Genomic DNA, 24,859 nt, shown 5'->3' with positions numbered 1-24,859 from the left:
AGTTGAATAGAAGAAGCAGAAAGCTTTACTGTGAAATTCACTAGTTTTGGCCTTTCTGTCTCACTGCACCAAGAATCATCCTCTCCTGATTTTGTGATACAAGCTTGGACAATTTTTTGCATATTTTAGGCAATAAAACTTGTAGAACCTATTAGGAGAGTACTGTACCCTGAAGATTATTGTGTAGAAGTCTTTGTTATTGGTCTATTCTGTTAATGTTCCAACGATGTTAATCCTTACTTTTAATTACTGCTTATGAAAGCATCACTTTATGGTATCTACCAGGAGCTGTGGATCCTAAAGACAATAAAACTTGTGGGTGTGTATTTGAATTGTAGGAGAGAGTCTTTAGCATGGTATGTTGCTTTCTGTCAGTAATTGCTGTCTTATTCCCTGACATAGTGGGAATTCCTCAAAATGGTTGTTGACTGGTTATTTTGAGATTCCTACAGCTCTTTTAAAAAAAACCACATTAAATTAATACTGTTGGGTTTTGCTGGTTGGTTGGTTTTGGGTTTTATTAGGTTTTGGTTTTTGTTTTGTTTTTTCTTGCTAAAGCCAGATACACTGATTAGAAATTGTAGGTAATTCCTATTATTTGCCCTTATATACATTCAGTGATAGCATGTGTGATCAGCCATCCAGAGTACTGTTTTGTTGCCTGTGCCATTTGATACTGAATTAATATTGCATTTTGCAGAAGAGCAGTTACATCACATTGGTGCTTATGTTAGGCTACACCTATTGCTTTCTTTTATATGGAACACTGGAGTAAGACACCGTTTTTCTAGAATAGCTGCAGAACACAAGCAAGGCCAGGAGTGAGGACTTAAGGAATTCTCTGAAACCATTCAGATCTTAACATTAAAGGTTTATAATTTGTTTAATATTCATAGTGAACATACCATTTGGAATTTTTTTTTCCTATATGAATATTCTACATTCTAGGCTATGCAATAGATAACTAATCTTGAACTAGGAACTCCAGCTGAAATGCCGAAGAAAAGCTAAATTGGATTGCTTCAGGAAAAGCTGAATTTGATTTTAGAGCTGATCCACTGTAAAAACTAAAAACTGAAAATCTGTTCTAGAAGCATTGAAACATGGAAATTCAAAGGGAGTAAGTGTTAAATATATTGAAGTTTGGATGTAAATGAAAGCATATACATAAAAATGTATATCTGCAATTAGGCTGCAAATATATTAGCAGGTGTCTTAGATGTGTTTCTTTCTGGAATAGCTATCACCTATTATAAGTTCTGTTCACAATTTTTCTTTGGCATTTGTGATTTAGATCCATCTCATTTTACCTCTCTTCTGAATACTGTTATGAAAACTAGAACACTTTTTATCATGTTGGTATTACAAGGCTATTGCTCCAGAGTCCTTTAGCATACAAAGAAATGTTGCTTAACAGAATTCTTACAGTAATGTCAAATTTGTACAGATCTCTTAAGATTTGTGTTATGAATTCTTGTGCAATGTAATGAACAACAGGTTTAAAACGTTTTTAGACAATGAGACCAAGTTTTATTGGTTTAAAGTGGAAACACAGCGTGGTTAATAAACTGCTGCAAAAAAATTGTGTTTTGAATTTTCTCCAAATATGTAAAAGCTTTAAAATTATTTTTTTGTGTGTATTTATAGATACACAGAACTGTCATAGCTGTTTGTCTTACTGATGGATAAACAGAGGAGTCAGTGTTATATTCCAGTTTGAGGATCACATCAAAGTGGAGCCAGTCCTAGTAATGTGGTCTGGTAAAATTTGAACTGATGTGATTTGGTTGTGATTTGGTGAAGCATCTTGGTTTTTAAACATGCCATCATGTACTATGTGAATTTAGTTAAACCAAATTGAAAAGTTTAGAATGAACTTGGATTTTTTTCACCAAAATGAATAACTGACTGGAATCTGTGGTTAGTAGTTTTTAATACTATGCTCCCTTACACTTCTGCTGTGAGTTTTTGTGTTTGATAAATGTGTAAGAGGAATGAAGTACAGTTATTGTAAGGTATTCATTTACTCTCCAACTTAATGTTTCACACTGTATTTTTACAGTGAAAGTTTTGATGCTGCTCCCCCACCGCTGTTTTCCCATTGCTACCTGAGTAGAATTTTGTTTAAAATAAAGTTGTCGCTTGTTATCATTGAAGGATGGATCTTCAATATTTCGTGCTTTAATAAAACCATAGCTGTTAAAATAAAGCAGTGTATAACACAAATCTTCTTAAAGTATAGCTTCACATCTTTAAGCCATCTTCAGCATTTCCCAATCACTGTGAAAATCTTGAGAGTAAGAAGCCAAATAGGTGATCTAGATGGAGCAGAAAAACATGGAAGAGAGAGGAGTTTCATGGGAAGCATCAGCAGAAAGTAAACAGCTTAATGTTTATCTCAAAATAGCTGAGGCTTTTCCCCCGGAAATTGGGAGGAATTGTAAGTGGTGAACTAGAGACAGTCTCTTGTTTAAGGGGTCTGTTGTGGCTGAAAATGAGAAAAACGAGGTCCATATTCATGTAAATTAATATCAGTGCAGGACTCTGACGTTTTCCTTCTAATGGCCGTGAAATCTGAGATGCCAGATTTTTGCCTGGATGCTTGGCCATGCATACACGGGCGTGTTCCAGGAGTTTGGAATTGCTTCTCTCCGCTAGAAGAGAAAATGATGACTTCTGTTATTCTGGAAATTAACTATTGACAATCCTAATTAACACTGGTATTTGCTTGGCTGGAGTTAAAAATCTATAGGGAAAGGATATTGAGCCTTTTTAGGGCTGATATACATTATTCTCAGTGGGTTTTTGCCAAGTTGTTTTGTCAGGGAATCTGAACAATTTTGCACACCCCAAGCCCCTGCTTGAAGCCTGTAAAAAATTAGGTCGTTGCTTCTGTTCACATTTGTTTACAGAAGGGTTGGGGTTGATGTTTTCATAGGTAAATAGGCATGATTCAGTAATATCTGGGATCATATCTTCCACTTGGGTAATCCTTCTAATTAATTTATGGCTTGCTGTGGGGTTTTTTGCACATAGTCTCTGCAGTGATTAATCAGAATTCTAAAACTGGCAGCCCGTAGCTGCATTACAAATGACAAAGCCAAACCTAAAAGTTGTAACCAGTTAACTTTAGCTTCTTGAGAGTCATTGTAGATAGAAGTACTCCTCATCCCTGGGAAGTATAAGATGTACCTGAAATTATGATAACTGAATGTAATTTCTGATTTTCATTATTCCAGGGAACATTTCATGGAAGATACCCTGTGACAATGGTGATCAGTGCTAGCTTAGCCTGTTTTGCATTCAGATTGGATAAAAATGGGTACTGAGCCCTGTTATCTGCTCAGAACTCTGCACTGGTACTTTTACAGTAACTACCATGTTGTGCATGATAATCTTTCCTTAAGCCCCACTAAATTGTGAAAAAAGTGGGAGAGTAGAGAGAATATGGAAAGGTACTATTGAGGATCATAGAATCATAGAATGGCCTGGGTTGGAAGGGACCTTAAAGATCATCAAGTTCCAACCTCCCACCATGGGCAAGGACACCTTCCACTATCCCAGGCTGCTCAAAACCCCATTCAGCCTGGCCTTGAACACTTCCAGGCATGGGGCAGCCACAGCTTCCCTGGGCAACCTGTGCCAGGGCCTCACCACCTTCACAGGGACGAATTTCTTCCCAATGTCCCATCTAACCCTGCCTTCTGTCAGTGTGAAGCCATTCCCTCTTGTCCTGTCTATCCAGGCCCTTGTAAATAGTCTCTTTCCACCTTTCCTGTCAGCTCCTTCAGGTACTGGAAGATCACAATTAGATCACCCCAAAGCTTCCCTCCAGGTGAACAATCCCAGCTCTGCCAGCCTTTCCTCCCAGCAGAGCTGCTCCATCCCTCTGCTCATCCTGGTGCCTCCTCTGGGCTCTCTCCAGCAGCTCCAGGTCCTTGCTGTGCTAGCCCAGGGCTGGGGCAGCTCTGCAGCTGGGGTCTCACCTGAGGGCAGAGGGGCAGAATTGCCTTGGCCTGCTTTTCTTCTCTTGCTTCTCCTTCTCTCTTTCCTTTTGATGCTTTCTATACTGCTTTCCTATGTGACAGCATAGAATTTTTGGCTTTAATATAGACTTCATGTACACTTTTTCCTTGCATCTCTATGGTTCTGCTATAGAGTTGGTCTTAGAAGTCTTCCCAGTGGGAGAGGCAGCTTCATCACTGGAGCATCGTGGATCCCATGGGATGGTAGTTTGTGGGAAGTGCATATGAATTTATTTTTCCATCTTGTTGGAGGTGCTAAATGACTGTATAAAAAAAGTGAGGCAGAGCTGTGAGTGCTTCTGAGAGGAGCTGAGAAGTCTGGCTCTCAACTTTGTGCTAAAAGTCTTGCTGACTTTTGAGTGAGATCACAAGAAGATGAGCAGGGAGGTGCACATCTGGGAATGCAGCTTGTCATTAGGTGTGATGAAGTCAAAAGTATCTCACAGATGACCTAGTTTAACAACTGAGGGAGAGGAGGGAGGATTGTGGGAAGCTGCTGTTCTCTTTCTCGTAGAGTAGAGAAAAATTCCTCAGCCTTGAAAGACCGATGAGCCACTTTTGTTCCTCAAAAGAGTCATAGTGTACACAAAAAGAATGTTGGAGGGATTAAAGCTGGAACAGATTAATATTAACCATACCCGAAGAATTACATTAGTAGCTGTGTGCTATAGGCTACGCAATTATAGGAGGCAACTAGCAACAAGAACAAAAAAGAAGTTGAGAGACAGCTTGTGAAAAGAAATTTTCTTACTGGAGTAATGGAAAACGAGGCCCATTCTTACTTTAACTTGCGTGAAATGAAGTCAATCCACACCCACACCTGTGGGTATACTTTTATGAAATATTTACTTTACATTGAACAGTTCTTTGATTTAAACAATGCAGCTAATTATAAAAAGGTGCTTTGGATGTATTGCTCTAAAGAGCATACATTACCGTAAATTACCATTGGCCATACATTAGCTGATTTTACAGTTGGGATTCTTCTGATACCAGATGAATTGGTGAACACTGTAAAAGAGAACAAAACCAGAAGGTGCTAAATCTGTTCATCATGTTTCTAGATTATTAAAATACTTCAGTGTGTGAGTAATGAAAGAAAAATAAGGAGGTGCCTATAGGAGAAACAGAGTATGCAAAAGTTGGAGGTAAGGGAACTATAGTTTAGAGTGTATATAAAGACAAGAGGATACAATGGGGTTTTTTTATTATTAAATGTGAAATAAGCCAGGGAAAAAAGATAAATGATAATTGCTTTGAAATCTCTGTCACTGATAGGAAGAGTCTACAAAAAGCATATTGAAAAAGGGAACGTATAATGGGATCATTTTGTGTAACTTTTGAGTAGTACTTTCACCGATAGTAGATTTTTAAAAATCTGTGATTTTTTGCTTGAGAACAGCATAAATGGTTTCATGTTGTTCATGTCACAGCCCAGTACTGTTTGGAGCATGAAGAAATGTAAATGATAAAGGAGCACACTAGATTAAAAAAATGGACATAAGGCAGTGCTCCAGCCTCATGGTACTGCCAGCAGCTCTGGCAGTACCTGTGTGGTGGTGTGGAGCAGCCCCTCAAGGTGCTGAGCTGTTTGCCCCACCACTTCTGATGGTCCTCACTGCAATGGTTAGAAATGCTCTTTGGCCTCCAGCCTCCTTTATTCTTTTCCCAGATGGGCTTGTGCTCTTGTTGTGTAATGTTTACACAGCTGAAGCTTTGGTCCTACACGCACCTCTTGCTCTCCCGCTGTCGCTCAGGAGGCAAAGTGCCCAGGATCGTCCAAGCTCCAGCACCTCCAGTCCTGGGGTTTTTCCTCCTGTTTTCTTTACTCTGGAAGAAAAGAAATGGTTTGTTCGTGGAAGGATAAAAACTGGGTGATTTTAGTATTTTGAGATCACATTTTCAGGATTACAGAGGTTGTATGTACTCCAGTGTTGGGGCATGCAGGTTGTAATTCGTGACTGAATTCTCCTGAATGGCTGCTACCATACAGTGAAGAAATGAGCAACAGTACAGCCACTGGTACAGCAGCTGGCAGGAGAGCCCTGGAGGGACTGACTGCAAGCAGATCCTTCACGTTCTTCTTGCCTTTGGAAAAATGCCTCTGGCTGAATATCAGGAGAAAAGAGTAGAAGAGATTTAGTTTTGGACATGGACCTGTAAAGCTGCCCACTCTGTAGGGTTAGAGGAGTGGATCTCTGGAGTCCTGAGGAATAGAGACAGCAGAGCCCATGTCTTAATAGCCCTCAGTCTGCTAGAGCGGTTACCAGGGTAAAAAAATGAGTGTTTTATTCACTCTTGGAATGTAACACAGGGCAGACTGGTCTTTTGTTATTTCCACATCCTTCCAAAGTTTGGTGAGTTGGAAAGTTGTGTATAAATGGCATGACAAAAGTTGCAAACAAAACTGTCATGCATAGGATGGGAAGAAACCACTTTCATTCTGGGGAGACTGTGCTTTCTAAACATGGACTGGATTAAAGCACACCGATCTTTGCAGCTGTGGCAACTTTCTGTGTAATCTCCTAGTTTGAGAAATAGAGTTAAAGATAAGATTGGTAAAACATTCCTCATATTGGAGTCTATTGTTGTGATAGTAGAGAATAGTATTTCTTTGTCTGTGGAATTATTAAATATAAGCACAAAGCTAAACTCAAATATTTCTTTTTGTTGTTTTCCAAAGGATTCATCCCCCTGAATTCTTCAAGAACAAATATGCTGTGGATGAAGCCCACTATGTGACCGAGGTGGGTTGTTTGTGTCTCTGAATATTTTTTTTCTGTGAATACAAAATCAGTGAGTGACAATGACTTTGCTTAATTTTAGTCCCCTTCTTACTGGATGTCTCCTGACTTGGTGGGATCTTCTCTTTCTTACCTGTTACTGGAAAATGTAATTTTATCTTACAGAGCACTTGTAATTTTTCTTAAGGCTGCTCTTTTGATCTGAACACAGTTCTTAATCTCATAAACATGTTCTGTGCATGATGAGACCTGTCAGTGGGTAGCTTTATCTACCTGAAACATGTCACTAAATAAAGTTTTTGGAATGCCTTGGAGGTTTGAGGAGATTGCTGTCAAGGAGGTTGCATGTCCTAGCTTGGACTTGGGAATCCTACATTCATTTTATGCCTCCAAAAAGCTGTTGGGATAGGCTGCCTGCCTCACTCTTTTATTTTCCGTAGAATCATCCTATTACTTGAATAAGCAAATATATTCACATTTCTCAGTGCAAGTGTGCCTTGCTTAGTTAGGTTTCCGATTTAATTTCTGAGCAGATGTTTGTACACTCGTGCACCTGGCCTGCAATCATTTCTTTGGTAGGAAGGCTCAGCAGGTGAGGACAGAATTCCTGCCAAGCTCTGTGTGACTTTCATGGAGAGCAGCTTGAAGAAGATTCCTCTGATTCTTCTGTTCCCATAGAATACTAACTCTGGCTCTCTAGACCAAAAGTTTTGCTCTCATCAGCTGTGAGGAGGTTTCATTTAATTTTCATAATGAGCCCAGAACAAAGTAAAATTTGATCTGTGTGTTAGAAGCTGGGAGCGGAGGGAGCTATGGAGAGGCTGATTTTTGCCATCTGTGAGTTGGAGTCCTGTAGTGTTCAGGTGCTCCAGTGCTCATCTGTCAGATGGTGAAAATTGCAAGTGAAAATACATGTTTTATTTTTAAAAATCACATTCACCTTAGTTGTTTTGGGTCACTTTCTGTCAACAAATGTCTTTATTGCAGTTCTAGTCTCTGCTTTTTTACTGCTTAAAATCTTCATTGATGGGAAAAAGAGCTCTTTATGTGGATCAGTAAATAAGTTAAAAAATGAAGGCTGCTTTTGACCTGGACTGCATGTATTGAAGTGGGAAACTTGCAGCATAACTGTTCAGCTCTCGACGGCTTCTTCTGTAACTTTTGCCTTGTTTGCCAAGGAATTGGTTTTCCACCATCAGGACACCAGGGGTTTTTTTATAGATTAGCTTTATGTCAATGAATGACCAACATGTGTAAGTTGTGTTATCTTGATATTTCATGAATTAAGGAAATGAAAAAATAAAGGGTGGAACTGATATTCGTGAACTTCACTGCCATATACTTTCTTTTGTTAATGTTAGTAGTGTGCTCTTGAGGTGGTTTAAAGTGGATAGAATATTGCTCCCTGAAGCTGTCATGTGTAATTCAGCACCCACCCTTCTGCAGCTGCTCTGAAAGCCCAGCACTCTACAAGCCCAGTGGTTTTGTTCTCAGTTTGTGAATGCTTGAAGGAGACTGAAGGATCAGTCAGTAGAAGTGATCCAGTGAGAATAACAGTAAATATTCTTTGCTAAGCATTTAGCACATTGTAATGTAATAATATTAATGCAACTGTTATATGTGCAGGAGAGAGCACCCTGGTGTTCTTTATTTCTGTGTGACATTACAACTTTTTGGCTCCTATGTTGTATCTTCCTAATGATGACAGTAGACATGAGTTATAATTAGTATTTATGTCTTTAAAGGACACAATGAACTTGATCATGGTTTTTCTGTCAATATTTTGTATTCTACTGTCGCTTGTTGCATGTCTCAGGTAATACTACAATATCTGAAAGGTATCAGAGGAACATTTTTGTCTTTGCAGCTCATTTACTTTATATACAGTGAATATTGATGAAATTGGTATCAGTGTGGTTATGTGGAAGGAAAGAAGACAAATAACAATAATCTGAAACCTCTTTTTAGATATCCAATGTGTTGGCTTTGAAGAAACCTGCTGTACTTCTCACTTTGGTGAGTCATATTCTGAAAGAACTAAATTTCTTCAATAAGGATACCAGTTTATGCAGTATTTTTTGCACTGTCATTCTCTGATTTTACTTCCCATCTTACATCAAATTTGAGGTCACCTCAAAAACAGTCTAGTCTTCTGGCCCCTCCCACATTTCAAGATTTGTAGCCTCTGGCCTCATCTGGTCTGCATTCTGTCTGCCAAAAGCTGTATAGGTTTTCTGGTAAAACATGACAAGCCTATCAACCACGATGGCCTCCAGCCTATCTACACTGACTCCGAACTCCTTTTTCCTTTTATGCTGTTCTGGTCATGTCATGAGCATGTTTGGGCCTTTCTGTGGGAATCCCACAAGGATTCGGGAATACATTTTCTGCATAGAGTGGTTTCATAAGAACAGCTTCTGGGAGGACTGAGGCAATATCAAATGCTTGCTAAATATTTTGAATGGCGCTTGCTTATTTCTTGGGAAGAAGCATGAATGAGCGGAGGTGAAGATTGCTAGTTTCTCCTTCCTCATCACCTCTCTCCCTATTCCCTGCTTTACAGGGAAACTCTTGCTATCTGCTTTATTGTCTTCAATCTTTATAAAAATTATTTGCTGACTCTGAGCTTTCCCTTGCAGCAAATGCAGTGGCAGCTCCTGGATTTCTTGTTTTCCCATGATAGAGACCAGATTTTTTAACAGAAAAATCCCTCCCTAGGAAGTTACATGGCCTCGGATCTGAATTCTCTATCCATTAAGAACAGAGGCCCTAGTTTTCAATCTTTCTTTTGTTTATATTTGTATACACACATATACACTAAAAAGATGCCCCTACGGCTTAATTTCATGTTCTTTAAGAGAAATGAGAGAAATGGAATATTTGACTATCTTGTACTTCTTACTGTGCATTTCTTCACATGGAGTGTTGAGTAGTTTTCACTCTGGGAGCATCCCATTGTAATCAGGAATTTTCACAAAATTTTTGGCTGAGAGGAGGGTGCTGTGGTGTTTTCACATTCCTCCCACTGCCGCGGATAAGTTTTCAGAGGATGGAAGAGCATTTCTCTGTCTGCTGCTGAATGGAAACCTGGTCCTCTCCTCCTGTGGTCTCGTTCCAGAACTGCTGCTCTGCAGGGTTCCCCGGCTTGTGTCAGAAGTGTTCATCTGCTGTGTAGCAGCCAAAATACTCTTGTTTATGCTGCTTGCTTGAATGGAAAGCTGTAGGGGAGCAGCAAGCAAATTTAAATAGTTACATTGCTAAGGCAGGGCATAAAAATTTATTTTAATACTAAATTGCTTTAGAAGAAACCTTGCCTATTTTTCATTCTCTTGCCCTGTATAATTATATTATAGGTCTCACACCACCCTCTCACATGATAAGGGCATTAGAAATCAAAGCTTGTCTTTTTCCTACGCAGCACTTCCTGACCTGAGTTCTGTACTGGCCTCCTGTGGAACTGATTTTTTCTTATCTTGGACTGTGTTTGAACAAACAGTTGGGTTTTTTTATTTATAGTGATTCAGGTAAATGTATGTGTAAGTTTTCCCAAATACCTACTGCAATCAAGTTCTCCCCATGATTTAAATTTTAAATATATGTGTTTGGCTCAGAATCATAGTCATTTTAATCTTTTTCCTCCCAGCGTGGTGTTAATACTGATAGTGGAAATGTCTCCAAAGAAGCTTCGTTTGAGGGGATCAGCCAGTAAGTGACACAGCGTTTTTGTACATTAATTGTTACATGGTTATGTTGAATTCACTTTATATTTCAAATTAAATTATGTTTTTTCTTGATGAAAGGATGTTGAATGGCAGATCAGATGCCAAACATTTTATTTTCAAAGAAATTTTGATACATATTCCTAATGACTTGAAATACAGTCGGGTTTTTTTTTTTAAATCTCTCTTGCATCTAAGTTAATCCAAATTTTCTCTCTGTCTGTGTTTATACTGTAGCTATTTAAAACTAAATAGACCCATCCTCATACATCTATTTCCACTTTTGGGATGGGAATATTTGATTTTCAGATTGAAGAAAAATTAATCTTTGGATGTAGCCTCTTTCTGTTACTCAGCTCTTTGTACATTATTAATCTAGATATTAGGGATTCTGGTAATGCACAGTCTTCTAAAAAAACATTATATTACAGGTGTAAAATAAAATCACAAATCACAAAAAAAAAGGAATAATCATTTCTCTGTCTAGATGTGAGCTTTTAGTGTCCCTTAATGCTGTCTTTTTATGGAGTTTGGCTACTTGTGAGGTGAAAATGTCTTCCTGTGTGCAGTATTTTGAAAGAGCAATAGAAATACATCACAGCTTGCTCTGGGATGTGAGGATGATGCCTTCAATTTTTAATGAAATAAAACTGTCTGTTCTGTTATGATATCTTTTAGAGGAGATAATTTTTCAGTTTTAGCTCAAGAGTATGCCAAAGAAGAAACAGACTTCCCTCATTAAAAAGCCTGTTAAAATAAACAGTTGTGCTGAAATTTTGAGCCCTTTTTTTATGCTAGTTAACTCCCAATCACCCCACTGTATTTTTTTCCATCCTCTTCTGTCAACAGCATGTTAATTCTACAGTGAAGATGGTAAGGCACAGAATTTGCTGCAAATCTGGGCACTCATTTTTGTAATCTCAGTGTGCTTTCTGCTGGGATCATTTCTTTGTGTCAAGTGATCTGAAATCTGGAATCTGATTTTATGATTACTTAGATCTCCCCTCTGTATCGTAAATGGGAATTTAATGGTTCGGTCAGGGATGTTGAAAACAAGGTACCAGGCATTTAGACATGTTTTGCTGCCCACTGAGTTAAATATGAAGTATTCCACAATACATGCAGGTCACTTCTAATGAGTGTTTGGTGTCCTTTCTGCTGTTATAACCAGTGTGAGTTCTGTTGCTTTGTCCAAGTAGATAGTCGTCCTATGCTCTCCATGTACAGGTGGACTCCAAAATCTGCGTGGAGCAATATCTGGTACACCTCCACATGAAATAAAAGCAGTTATTAACTTCACTGGCAATTCTTTATTGGAATGAAGTACATTTTCTTCATTGGAATGATGTTTAAACTATCAAAACCCCCTTTTTTACCCTAACTTCCACTGAACTGCATTTAATGAGTCTAGTTACTAGCCCATTCACTAGTCAACATTAAGCTAGGAAGCTGCTCAATTTAGCACTTTATTTGAGATTTTAATAGGGCATCTCCTACAACACTTGATGACATTTAAGCATTGGCTTCTCAGTTAGTGCTAAACATGTAGTCCATATGCTCCCAAAGTGCTTCCCCATTCCTAGCAGGGACTTCCAGCTGTTAGCAGATATTTCTTCTTTGCTACTTGGAATGTGTTAATCCCTCTCCACCCCTAGGCACTGGGACATTTGTTTTGCTGCCTTTGACAGGTCTGGGTGGTACCTTCCCCTCCCAAGCTCACAGTATGGAAGAGCATGCACTGATTTTGTTGTTGGATCACCTCCCCTCTTCTGACAGAGACCATGCCTTCAAACCACTTTTCACTCCTGCCTTTCTTTGATCTCCGTGATTCTGTTTGTGTCTTCTCCTGTGGGCTGTGGTGGCTCTGGTGAGCTCGTGCTTGGTCCATGTGCAGGGGGTAACTGATGGTCTGGAGGAGGGAGTGAGCTTCCTTTTAAACTCTGCTTGCCTCAGAATTTTGCAACTGTCCATATAAGCCAGTCCATTTGATATTTGTTTTCAATACAGATCCCAACCAATTTCAGCATTCCTGCTTCTCCACCTCTCCTGTAGCAAATGTGTCCTTTATAGAAAGCTATATTTCAGATGTATTGATTGTTTCCAAGAGGATTACACCCACAGCAATGTGTTCTTTCAAACTGTGCTCCCTCCTGCCTGCCTGTGACTGTGCCTTGCTGGCTCTCTCAGTCCTCAGCTCAGCCAGGCTCTGCCCTGGCCATGATGCTCTATTTTATGCCTGATCTCCTGTTTGTTTTGTTTTCTGGCTTCCTGGCTGGGATCTGTTTTCCTGCTAGGACCGTTTTGTGTTTCTCTTGCTCCCATATGTTTTTTTTCCTCCTAGGCTGACCTAGCCCAGTGGGGGTGGGTGGCATGGGGGGGTGTTTAATGATGGATAATAATGAAAATAATGTCTAATCTCCTGAAAAAGGTGAATCTTGCTCTCTTTGCAGGCTGTTCATCTGCTTCAGTCAGAAACTGTCTTTTTCTTGCCCTAGTGATGTTGCTTCCCTGCCTTAATTTTTGAACCTTTTGAACTTCTTCTGGAACAATATTACCTAAGCTATTTGGTTAATATTTTTACTGTCATAAATAGTAATTTGAGACAGAATGACTACTGTGGTTGTGGGTTATTTCTGTGCCCTGAAGGTCACCCTGAAGTTATTTTTGTCATGCTAGCGATAGCTAAGCTTGATTCTATCCTGATTATAGGGTCGATAGTGGTGAATTATTTCATGATTTCCATTAGTTTATGTACAGCTCTCTCATATAGCAAAGGATGTTGTCCTTCAGAAAAGCTGGTGTGTTGCTGCAGGCGGTGGGAACGGAGGCCAGTGTACATGGGAAATTCTCTGCTCCGCAGAGGGTGGCACTTAGGGTCAGTGAGGGACCAGCCTGGGCCAGGGCTCAAGACAGGAGATCTGAACCATTTCCTGATGCTGCTCCTGCTAACTCCCTTCAGGTCAGCTCTGTTTGCAGCTCTTCAGACTCCTGCAGAAGTGGATTGCTCACTTGCCCCGGAAGGCTTAAGCACAGAAGGCAGATTTCTAAAGTAGTTCTAGCACTTTCTTTTCTAGAAATTCATGTTTCTGTTTGCTAATAGAGGCCTGTTCTGTGTTTGCAGTTATGTGGTTTTTTTCCTGATTAATGGATCCATTCTTCAGACTGGAAAATGTGCAGGATTTTCTTTAATCTAATCATGTCAGTTTTGTAGCCCTTGTAAAAATGCTTTGAGAGGTTGTGATTTACCATACAGAAAAATGGATTTTGAACCTGTAGGGTTGAACAGTAATGTGCCACATACTTTAAAACACTGTTGAATAAATCTTTGCTCACTGTATTGGCAGGATGTTTTTGATCCTCAGAGTCAATTGAAATAAATGATGGACAGTTTAAGCAATTTACGTAATGTTTAAAGTTTTGCAGTGAAATCGTCTTTTCGTATTGCATAGCCAAATCAGTTCATTAGGACAAAGACTCTCCGTGTTGAAGAGGAGAAAATGCTAACATTGTGTATGAATATGTTTTAGATTTTTATCACTGTAGACACACACAGTGTATTCATTAAACTGACAAAAAGAGGTCTCATTATACAGTGCTTTTATATGAGAGGTGTAGATTTCTAGAGTTATTTTTACTAATGAATTTGTCTTGCACGTGAAAGGACAACTGAGTATGAAATCAATTTGGACATGCCTTAAAGTGTAGTATTTCTTAGTTCTGCATTGATTAAATGGAAGCAGTAATATGTTACAGATTGCAACTGTAGCAAATGCCAATTTGTTTTCTTCCTCAAGACCACATATCTCATCATCTAAGTATTGTCAATTTGCAAATTGCAGAAAAATGTAGAATTAGATTGCACTGCCTAATCCTCCTGCCGTTAGAATAGTACATGTTTTGCTATGATTAAGTTGTTTACTGTCTAGTGAGCTCAAAACTTTGCTGGGAGGCCATGGTCAGGAGATTTTATGTACGGGTTTGTGCACTAATTATGTGAATTAAACACCATTTGTATACTCATACTGTTGGCAGTGAAAAGCTCTTCCAGTTGAGTTTAACCAGTAACTTTCAGCATGTGGTTGGTTTGTTTAGCTGTGCTGGTGGTAGATGTCCTGGTTCTGGCCAGGAGAGGGTTGATTTTCTGCAGTGTTGTGGGGGGCATGGCCAGCACCCAGGTGTTGTCCTGCACCAGCTCCTGTCAGGCCTGGGGGCTGGGGAAGGGACTCTCTTGCTTTGGGCATTCCTTCCTGCAGACAAATGTGGAATGGTCCCATTTGGTGTTTTGTTTATAGTCAAGGGTTTTTCCATGTAAATATTTTCTTTTGTTCCTAATTTTGTTGCTGTTCATTTTCTTATCTCATTGCTGTTTCCAGAAAATTATTCTTGTCTCAACCCATGACCTTTGTGTTTTGTACTTGCACTTGGAGGGAGAGGGGAAGTGGCACTGTGGTTCTACTGGGAGCACTAAAGAAAGAAAATGGGATGACTTTTGAAGGACTATTCTGCTCCAAAGGTTAGAAAGTTCACCCCTGAACAGCTACAGAACCGTGTTAAAGTGAAAAAATATGTGACAGCAAAAAAAGCTGTGTCAGTTCCAGAGAGGCACAAAGTTATGCAACATGCGGGGCTCTGGCTGTGATTTATCAGGCACTGTCACTAGAAAGCACCCTCAGGAGGAAGAGGAGGAGGAGAGCAGAGCAAAGGCGCTGTGGGCACTCCCAGCTACAGCTGAGCCAGAGGAACAACCCGTGCGGGGAACAGCTGCAGTTCCTTACAGAAAAGGAAGTCCAAGACAATCCATTTGCTTAGTGAGGGATGAAGAGGAAGCAGGACCCTCACAACAGGAGGAAGAGGCAGAGCCAGAGTTAATCACCTGATTCCTATCCCCAGGTGGGCTGGGAGATGTGCAAAAAGATTTCAGCTGACAGTCGGGAGAGCCCCTGGTGACTCAGCTGTTCCAGTGCTGGAATATCATGGCCCATGATATGAAATCAAGGAGTGAAGCCAAGCAGCTGGAATCCCTGTCCCAGGATGTGGAATTGACCAGGGGATTAGAAAATTAACAGAAACTCAGCCTCTGGAGTCAACTCCTGTCTAGCATGAGGGAAAGGTATTATCTCAAGAACAGTCTAATAGTGCAAAGAGACAAGTGGAAGACCGTGGAGCAAGGCATTCAGAACCTGAGAGAGCAGCACCTGCTGGAGGTGCTCTATGAGTATTCAAATAACAAGCAGGCTCCTATAAATCCAGACATCCAGTATACACAACCATGTGACAGAAGTTCCTGTGGAGCATGCAGTGGCTCTGTGCCAACTCACTGGCAGTGGGGTCATGAAATAAGAAGAATCACTGGATAATTTGGTTATCAAATGCAAGCTATATGAAGAAAGTCTTTCTTACCCACCACAGTTCTGCATCACATCCGTGGAAAGACTGTCCAAGGATGTCCAACAATTTAAAGAGAACCACCAACAGTTTAAAGAAGTGTCCCATGCCCTGTCAGTACAAAGCAGTCCCTGGTATTGGGAGCTCCTCTGCTTGAGAAAGAGGGGACACACCAAGAGGTAATCTGTGGTTTTACCTGCATGATCACAGAGAGGACATGAGGAAGTGGGTGGAAGCCCCACCTCTGTCCTGGGAGCACAGGTATGTGACTTGAGAAGAGGAACAACCACCACAGGAAATTCTTCAAGGATAAAAGCAGCTCCAGTTTCCAGTGGGCAAGTCCTCAGACAGAAGGGCTACTTTTGATCAGTTGGCACTGCAGCACAGCTCCTCCTGCCACCCTGACTGAGCTGGATGCTCAGAGGAGAAGGCCCTTCCACACATCCTGGCCCTGATGCCATGTGGAGTAAGTGGATCACTCTGATCACACAGAAACCTTGAACAGGAAACACCAATTGCCCAGGGATCTTGAAAGTCACCACAAACTGGCCTGAAGGTGAAAATTTCAGATTACCATCGTAAAAAGAGGGGAAGGTGACGTGCTGAGGAGGCCCCATCATATAATCAGCTACCAGAAAAGGAAAAGCAATGTGCTCTCTTCACTGCTGTATCATAGAGATACACTGAAAATGGAAAGCTGCTGCCTGGAGTCACAAAATGATGAGTCACAAAAGCTCTTGAGGGAGAAGGAGGATCAAGTCAGGTTGCAGAGCTGAAAGCCTCCAGATGGCCTTGGACATCACTGAAAGAGAGAAATGGCCAACACAACCTCTCCACTGACTCGTGGATGGAGGCAAATACCCTGAGGGGGTGGCTGCAGTGATGGGAAAAGAGCAGTTGGCAGCACAGAGGGGAAACCCATCAGGGCAGCTGAACTGTGGCAAAACGTCACTGCCTGGTAGAGAACGTGGCTCTGAGTCCTTCACGTGGGGCTGCCGAAGGACATCACAACAGACAGGAGGATTGGGCTGCCAGATTAGAGTGTCTCAGGTGGATCTGGACTGGCAACACAAGGCTGAGTTATTTCTGGCACCTCGGGCCATCAGGGAAAAGATGCAACATCCAGATGGGTTTGTGATCGAGGGGTGGCTTTAACCACTGACACCGTCTCCCAGGTTATCCATGACTGAAACCTGCACTGCAGTCCAGCAGGGCCAAATGGGTAAAGCCTCTATGGTGTGAGGGACAGTGATGGAAATATAAATATGGGGAGGCCTGGCAAATTGATGACATCGTGCTCCTGCCAGACCCGCCAAGGCAAGCACTGCGTGCTGGCGGTGGTGGAAATAACCCCTGGATGGCTGGAGATTAATCCTTGGCTTCACACTGCTGCCTGAGGCACAGTCCTGGGCTTTGACAAACAAGGCTTGTGGTGACATGGCCCCAGAAAGAGCTGAGTCGGACAGTAGGACTCATTTCTGAAATAGACTCGTGGACACCTGGGCCAGAGAGCACAGGACTGAGAGGGTGTTTCATATTCCCTGTCACAGACCTGCCTCTGGGAAAGTCGAACGCTGCAATGGATTGTTCAAACCACATTGAACGCCATGGGTGGTGGGGCCTGTGGACATTGGGATCTACATTTCGCAAAGGCCAGCTGGTTAGTTTTCACTGGAGGCTCTGCCACTGGAGCTGGCCCTGGTCAGTCAAAAGCTCCACGTACTGTAGCAGGGGATAAAGTCCCTGCGATGCATATGAGAAATGTGTTAGGGGGGGCAGTGTGGATTCACCCTACCTCAGGCAAAGGCAAACCCATGTGTGGGATTGCTTTTGCTCAAGGACCTGGGTGCACTTGGTGGGTGATGCAGAGGGGTGGGGAAACATATTCACCTTGAGTGGATTTGATTTTTGGGTGAGAACAGTTTGTAATGTTGAATTGTATAATATTGATTGCTGAATGACACTGTCACTGTGTGCTGTTACTGCCATGGACAATGAGTCTGGATTGCACCACATATCAGTTGTGAACTCCTGGTGCAGCAACCAGCAGACAGCACACCAGCTCTCCTGACCTGGATGACATCTAGGATAGATAGAACACACAACCATGGACCCAGATGTTGTTTACACCCCTTCGTGTCATTGCTGGGGCTGGGAGGAAGGGACCTTTGGAAGAAAAGGGCATTCCTTCCTGTTGAGAAACATTCTGCATAGAACAGTCTGGTGTTTTGTTTATTGTTGGGTTTTTTTCCTTGTAAGTAGTTTCTTTGTCTTGCACCTTTTGTTATTAATATTGTTGCTGTTGCTGTATGTTTTCTTATCTCATTGCTGTTTCCAGTAAATTTGTCTTGCCTCAATCCACTATCTTTGCATTTTGTGCTTCCAGTTGGAGGGGGAAGGGGGCAAGTGGCAGTGATGCCATGATTTTAGCGAGAGCACTAACTTGGAGAATGCTGTCCCTAAACCACAACAGTAACCAAAGTGAGGAGTTACTTGAGTCGTCAGCCTTAGAAGTCTCACAGTTATGAACAGGTGTCCCTGTGGCCTCTCACACAGGACCCACAGCTTCCATGAGATGAGTGGAGCTGACACAGTCCTGTCCTTAATCTTTGACTTCCTTGAGAAAGTGACCTACAATATATTTTCTTACACATATGGGTTGATGCTGTGTCTCAGAGTTCTAACATCTTGTTTTCTAATTGGCATTACATCAGAAAGTCTGTCTTTCAGATGAGAGAGAGAACTTCTGTTCAGCTGATGACCTCCTGGCTCTTCTCCACCCACCAGCACCCTCCTGAATCAATCCTGCTGCATCTCTGTGTTTTTAATGAGCTTCCTCAATTGCCAGCCAGCCAGAATTTTAAGGCAGTGCCACATCGTAGGTGGTCCCAGACCATAAGATTGGATTTCTGGGAGTACAATGGCAGTTCAAGAAGAGCCTTTATGGCCAGGAAAGATAAAATCCAGGGACTGTTGCTGAAATGGCTTTTTTAAATGTGTGAGCTGCTGTAAGTCTACACCAATGTACAATTTCCCCCCTTTTTTGAATGCTCAGTGAAGCAGTCTTCTTTTATGAGGTTCACATTTGGCTCATTTGATTTGCTTTTGATTTCATCTGTTTGTACTTGTGGTAAAAGTGATCAATTCGGTTTTTTGAGATGTGGATTTTCAGAGTCAAAGTCAGCTGCCTTCTGTAACTGCCCTTCCCTGTGCTTTAATTTCTTTTGTTACTTCACAATAACCAGAGTTTACATTTGCATTGAGCTGGTGTTGGACATTCCAGTGCTGCACTGTCTTCTTACATTTGCCTTCATTGATCAGTTTTCTGTCTGACGTACTGATGACATTGAAAGGTTTTGTGTCTGTTGTTACAGCTGCAGCATAATTCTGGCTAGGTTTTCTGTGGTGGTGTCGGTGTGTTCTCCAGCCATACAGGGAGCTCAGGCTTTTGGATTCTTAGAATATTCATAAATCGATTTTACTATATATAAATTTGTATTTTACTGTCTCTTCCCTTGTAGATTTATTTCTGCATTGGTGTACATAAGTCATATTTGAGATGGTGATGATTAAATTGAAAATATGCCCTTTTGATGCTTTCTTGTTTCCAAGTGACCAATTTTATTGTATAATGACGCATTGTTCTGTGACTGGTGGGTGGCTTTTTGTCTTGAGTTATTTTTACAGTGATTTCTCATTAATACCCATAATATTGAATACCATACAGCTTGTCGTTGTTGAATATTGGAATGTTTTTGGTTTGTGTCTTGGTGTAGGAGAACAGAGCTACAAGCCTTCTCCTTATTAGGGTTTTATAAGTTTATGAGTGTCTGTTTCTGAAAAAGAGAAACACAGGAGGTTTTTTTCTGCTTTCTCAGGATGCAGGAAGACCCTTACACAATTAAAAGTGACTTCTAGATAATTTTTTTTTAATTGGATTTGTGCTTTCATTGGTCCCTTCTGAGGAATAAAGAATGGTTAATAACCTGGAATAGATTTAATTTTTTCCTTCAAAAATGTTGGAAAACGAACTGTTGCTTCATAACATTCTTTTGAAGAACTGTTGGGAGCTTGTAGCATTTTAATTCTCTTAAATACCCTAACTGGAGAGCCAACAGTCCTGAGCAGACAAAAATATCTTTGATGCAGAACACTCCTTCGGCATTTAAATTGTAATCTTTTAACAATGCTTGAAAATCCATTTGTGTTCCACCTAATTACTCAGCTCCTTACTCTATTGGCCACTGTAGTGTTAATGTTTAGAGAATCACAAAATCATTCCAAGAATACATGAATTGCTCATGTAGAAAATAAACAGAAAAACAGTGAAATGTCAGAGGCCAAGGTGAGTTTGAAGCTTCTGCCTTGCCTCTTCTGTAGATTGGAAAAGGCATAGAGAGATCATTTTCCTTTTCACTGTCCTCTAAGCAAGCTTGTTTATCACACACAAAAGTGGGAAGGCATGAAACAAGGGATGAAATTCACTGCAATTCACTGGGTTTAATTTCATCAAAGGGTGCTTGAGGAACAAAGTGAAAATCACAAAATAATTTGGAAGGAATGTCTGGAGGTCAATCTGGTCCACCCCACACTCACAGCAGTGAACTGATAACCTAACATTTTATCTTTGTCAAAAGAATTGTAATAGGCGTGTCTCTAACATTGTTACGTTGGCTTCTGCACATTCTTAAAATTATGTATCTGGTTTAGTCTCATGTATTTCAGAATAAAACGCATTCTTCTCACTGGGTTCTCTGTTGAATTCCCATACAATACTTGTTTTCACTTTCCTTCCTCAGTGAAGGCACGGTTAGAAATGAAAGAGCATGTAGTCTCTGCTGTTGTGTCTGGCTGCTTTTTAATATTAGTGTCTTTGGATTTTTTTAGATTTAACGTGAACAACAAAATTCTTCATCCTGAAATTGCAGAATGGTGAGTAACATAAAATCTTTCTCTTTGAGTAGTGTTGAAGATGCTTATACTGTAGCACTGCTTCAGAGAGATTCCCTCAGCAGAAGCCTCCTACTTTACCACAGGAGTTTTAATTTTAAGTTGATTTCATGTTATGGACTGGAAATAATGTACAAACGTAGTATTAGGGCTACGTAACAGCATTGAAAACCAAACAATTTGTGTAACATTTCTTAAGCATTGTATCTGGATACACATTTCTCTAGGATGTGTTAGGGTTTAAGTCACATTTGTGTAAATATGAATTTGTATGAATGGGAGAAGAACTGAGGATAATTTACGTTCTAGCAACAAATCAAACATAGATCAAAATTCTCTCTAAACAGGTAGCATTTAATTAGGTATTATTTCTTCTGCAGGATTTCTTTAAAGAGCCTTAATTTTGTTGAATTATTATTCATGTAATTGTACTTTGAAATTCTTTGGGAATTCTGCTGTAGCCCATCAGAAACAGACTAGATGTGTGACAGTGCAAAGCTGCTCCATTTTACTGGTTTTTCTCTTTTGGTCGACCTTGCTGATTTAGTCCACACAACTGCTCCATAACTAAGGCTCTCTAGTTTTCCATTTAGGAAATTACTGAAGAAAGAACATAGTAGATTTTTGTTAATGAATGAGGTTTTTATCTAAGATTTTTTTTTGTGTGTGTGTGTATATTAATCTAGAAATGAGGGAGCAAATCCTTACTTTAGACAGATAAGCTTAATATACAAACCACAGGTGCACCCTCTGACTACCACTATTGTAGTGTATTGTATTGCATGCTACTACATATTATGCCTTTTAATGATTATTTTCAGCACATATGCTGAGAACCATCTTCTGCTGTCTCCATCTACAGCTAATTGCCAGCTTGAAAACTCTGATGTTTTTTGAACATTAGTGGTTTCAGAACATTTAGAATTATTAAAAGGTCACGTATTTGTTGTGGCAGATATTTTTCATTGCTTGGCAGGACATAAAGCTGCAAAAGGGAAGTGGGGATGCTTTGTGTAGACATTGTTCCATCCCTGAATCGCGGATGGAGCTGTGGTAGTGGGCTCGTTGTTCATGCTGCAGAGTGTAGGGGGACTGAGTTTTAGATCTTGCCTATTTTGTCCTTCTAGAATTTGCTCTGTCCCTTTTTCTTAACAGAGAAGTTACGTTGTAGGCTTGATTTCTGAATTTAGGGGGGTGAGGAAGAGCACCTGGAGAGGGCCCTTTCTGACTTCCATGCTTTTCTCTGAGGACCCAGCAGGACAGCAGGGACAGAGATGGCAATTTTAGCTGCAGAAAGCTTTGCAGTAGGGCTACAGGTGTTTTCCCTAGGTAGCTTTCAGGTTGTTTCCATGCACCTTACCAAGGTGTCATAAGCTTTTCTCCTCTGTGGTTATTGTTAATGGTGATTAAATCTTCTTTAGGAAGCCCAGATGTGGAGAAACATAAGGTTCTGAAGGTTGTACCGAGAGAGGTGGAGCATTGAGGCAGTAGAAAGGCAGCACTTGAGCTGGGGTGGAAAGAATCATCTCTTCAGTGAATTGTGAGTGGCAGCCTGGAATTCTGATTTAGTTCTTTGCAGCTTCATGGAAGAGGGAGGCTTGGTATGCACCTTCCCTACACCTGGCTTTCAAGGAGAGGGAATTCTAAGTAAAGAAAAAGTTCAGATTTGTATTCAGAAATGTTTTGAAAGGTTTTATTGAGTTTGGTGGCTTTCATTTTAAGTCAGAAGTATGTTAAAGATGGTTGTTGGGATTTAAGTGTCTGGTGAAATTAACATGTGAATGACAGGTCATGTATATTAAAGTTTACTAAAGTAGAAATCTTGGAATATCAAGTTACCAGCTAAGAAAGTTTGTTCAGAAAGCAATTATTCTTAGAGTTAAGAAAATTTTTCTCTTAGGAAGATTAATTCTTTTGGGTTGTATTCTGGGGTAGGAAATTGCATCCTTTGAATCATCTCCTTGCAGGGGTGCATTTCATTTCAGATTTGGCAAGCTCTGAACTACTGTGTTTTACATGGTACTTGTCAGAAAAACTTTGCTCTGTGCTATGCTGTCAAACTGCCAGCTAGAGATGAAATGGCTGAGCTTTCTGAACCAGCCAGGGAGAACTGGGAGCTACAAAAGGCAACTCTAGTATTATACAATCTTCTAAAAAAATGCAGAAAAACCAGTTCAATACTGACAAGAAGCAAAGTGTTTGTGGTTAAGGATCTGTTGCCTCTCTTGCTTATTTTTTCAAGATCTCACAATTTTCTGACTTGGTATGGAACTTAAAGCAGAAGAATTCAGCTTTACACTGGATTTCAGCAGTTTGCAGATGGTGTTTTAATTTATTTTTTTTTTTTTTTCCATTTTATTGAGTGGGTGTATTTCCAAAGAAATTTTAAAACTTCCATTTTAAATTTAAAGGCTTCCACTTCAAATTTCATAGTGAGTGGATATGCTGTGTACTGATTTCAGTGTTTTGAAAAGAAACTGTCGTCTAACAGAAGAAAGTATTCAAACTTGTCCAAATTATCTCCTTAGTAATCAGAAGGAGGTTTTTTGACACCAACACTTAGCCAAATGGCCTTTTGTTCCTGTAATTTGCCAGTGTCTATCATAATTGTGTTGTTGCTAGAAGTAAACATTTAGTAATGTGCATGTCTCTTTGTGCCTGTATATACTGTATTTTCCTGTAATCTCCATGAAAATGGGGTTTGATAGTTTTCTGTGGAAGATTTCATATGTTCTGTATTTTGCATTATTTTGATGGAAAGCTATACTATTTCTTTGTGAAAACTGATCTGTTTATTAATGTCTTAAAACTGTGCATTTGCTTTTTGTGTTTTCAGAGGTTTTTCTATTTATGCTGTAAACCTCTTAACATTTTCTTGAGCTGCTGTCTTTGGTGTTCATGCACCTGTCTTTCAGAACTGTACTGTGATGCCTTGCTGTGTTTGCTGACTTTGATGCTAATTCAGTTAGCAAGTTTTTATGCATTGCAGAAGAGCATAAATGTATAAGCTGTGGTAGAGAACTTTGTATAAATAAAATGTGGAAAGGTAACAGCAGAGGTGAGAAAGGGTAAAAATAAGGCAGGCCTGTGAAGTCTGCCTAATATGTGAGGATGGGCATCATCCTTACATATTAGGTAGTCCGTAAATCTAATATTCCCAGAGGGAAAGGAGGAGTGGACATTCCCAGGTGTTTTCCATGTATGTGACAGAAAGGAGACATTAAGGTGGCACACATGTACTGAAAAGGAGGAAAACCAGCCAGCTGATAAAACTGATCTGATAACTGGAAACAAATACTTATGGCAGCCCTATCAGAGCTGCAGAATGCACATAGAGAACCAGTTTATGTATCTTGGAGGAGAGCACTGATTTAGGAAAATACAATGGAGTTATGTGAGTTTTCAGCCTCATAACTGCCTCAAATTCTATATGCTCTTGACCACGTGATTAGGTCATGCATGTAATTTGTATCCAGACATTTAAAATGCCCAAATGCACTTTCAGGATTGAAATGATACTTGTTTATATTAAAGTTGCTCTGTCCTGTTGGATGACTGACGTGTGTGAAAAGACCAGCTGCTCTTCTGGCTAAGTGAAAATAAAAGCAGAAAATGTGTAAAAGGAGAATGAGGAAGAAGAAATGTTTTTACACTGGTGGAATGAAGGGGAAAAAAGAAAAAAAAAAGGTGAAAATTTTAGGTCAGTCCTGACAGATAGATACTTATGCTTCTATTTCAATTAGATTGCATTGAGTGTCCCCTCCCTGCTAACCTGAGGAGTGCCTTACGTGTGGAATTTGTACATTGTGGCAATTGCATTACCTGGAGCCTGGAAATTATCTGTTCCCATTAAAATATTAATGCATTTATGCAGAGGCTGTAACTGGTCCAAGAGCTGTTTTCAATAGAATGCTGAAGTTCACATTCATGAAAAAAGGTGGGATTTTCTTCCTATCCTTATTTTGGAGGTGGAAGAAAACATCATGGGAACTGTGACACACGTCACGTGCAAGATTACCCTGAAGTGCCAACCACT

The 24,859-nt window shown here is 40.3% G+C and overlaps 1 protein-coding gene across 2 annotated transcripts in view; it reads left to right on the top strand.

Annotated features, from left to right (window-relative positions):
* The window catches only part of PEPD (peptidase D), a 143,398-nt gene that overhangs the window by 15,468 nt on the left and 103,071 nt on the right, over positions 1–24,859 (top strand). For both annotated transcript variants that reach the window (XM_040075573.1, XM_040075574.1), the window contains 4 exons: positions 6,709–6,772; positions 8,738–8,785; positions 10,413–10,474; positions 20,761–20,805. In XM_040075573.1, coding sequence (XP_039931507.1) covers positions 6,709–6,772; positions 8,738–8,785; positions 10,413–10,474; positions 20,761–20,805 — 219 coding nt within the window. The remainder of the gene's footprint in view (positions 1–6,708; positions 6,773–8,737; positions 8,786–10,412; positions 10,475–20,760; positions 20,806–24,859) is intronic.

This window comes from Hirundo rustica, chromosome 11, assembly GCF_015227805.2.
Source record: "Hirundo rustica isolate bHirRus1 chromosome 11, bHirRus1.pri.v3, whole genome shotgun sequence".
NCBI lineage: Eukaryota > Metazoa > Chordata > Aves > Passeriformes > Hirundinidae > Hirundo > Hirundo rustica.
Note: the sequence above shows the minus strand (reverse complement) of the source record. Positions and strands in the feature narration are given on the sequence as shown.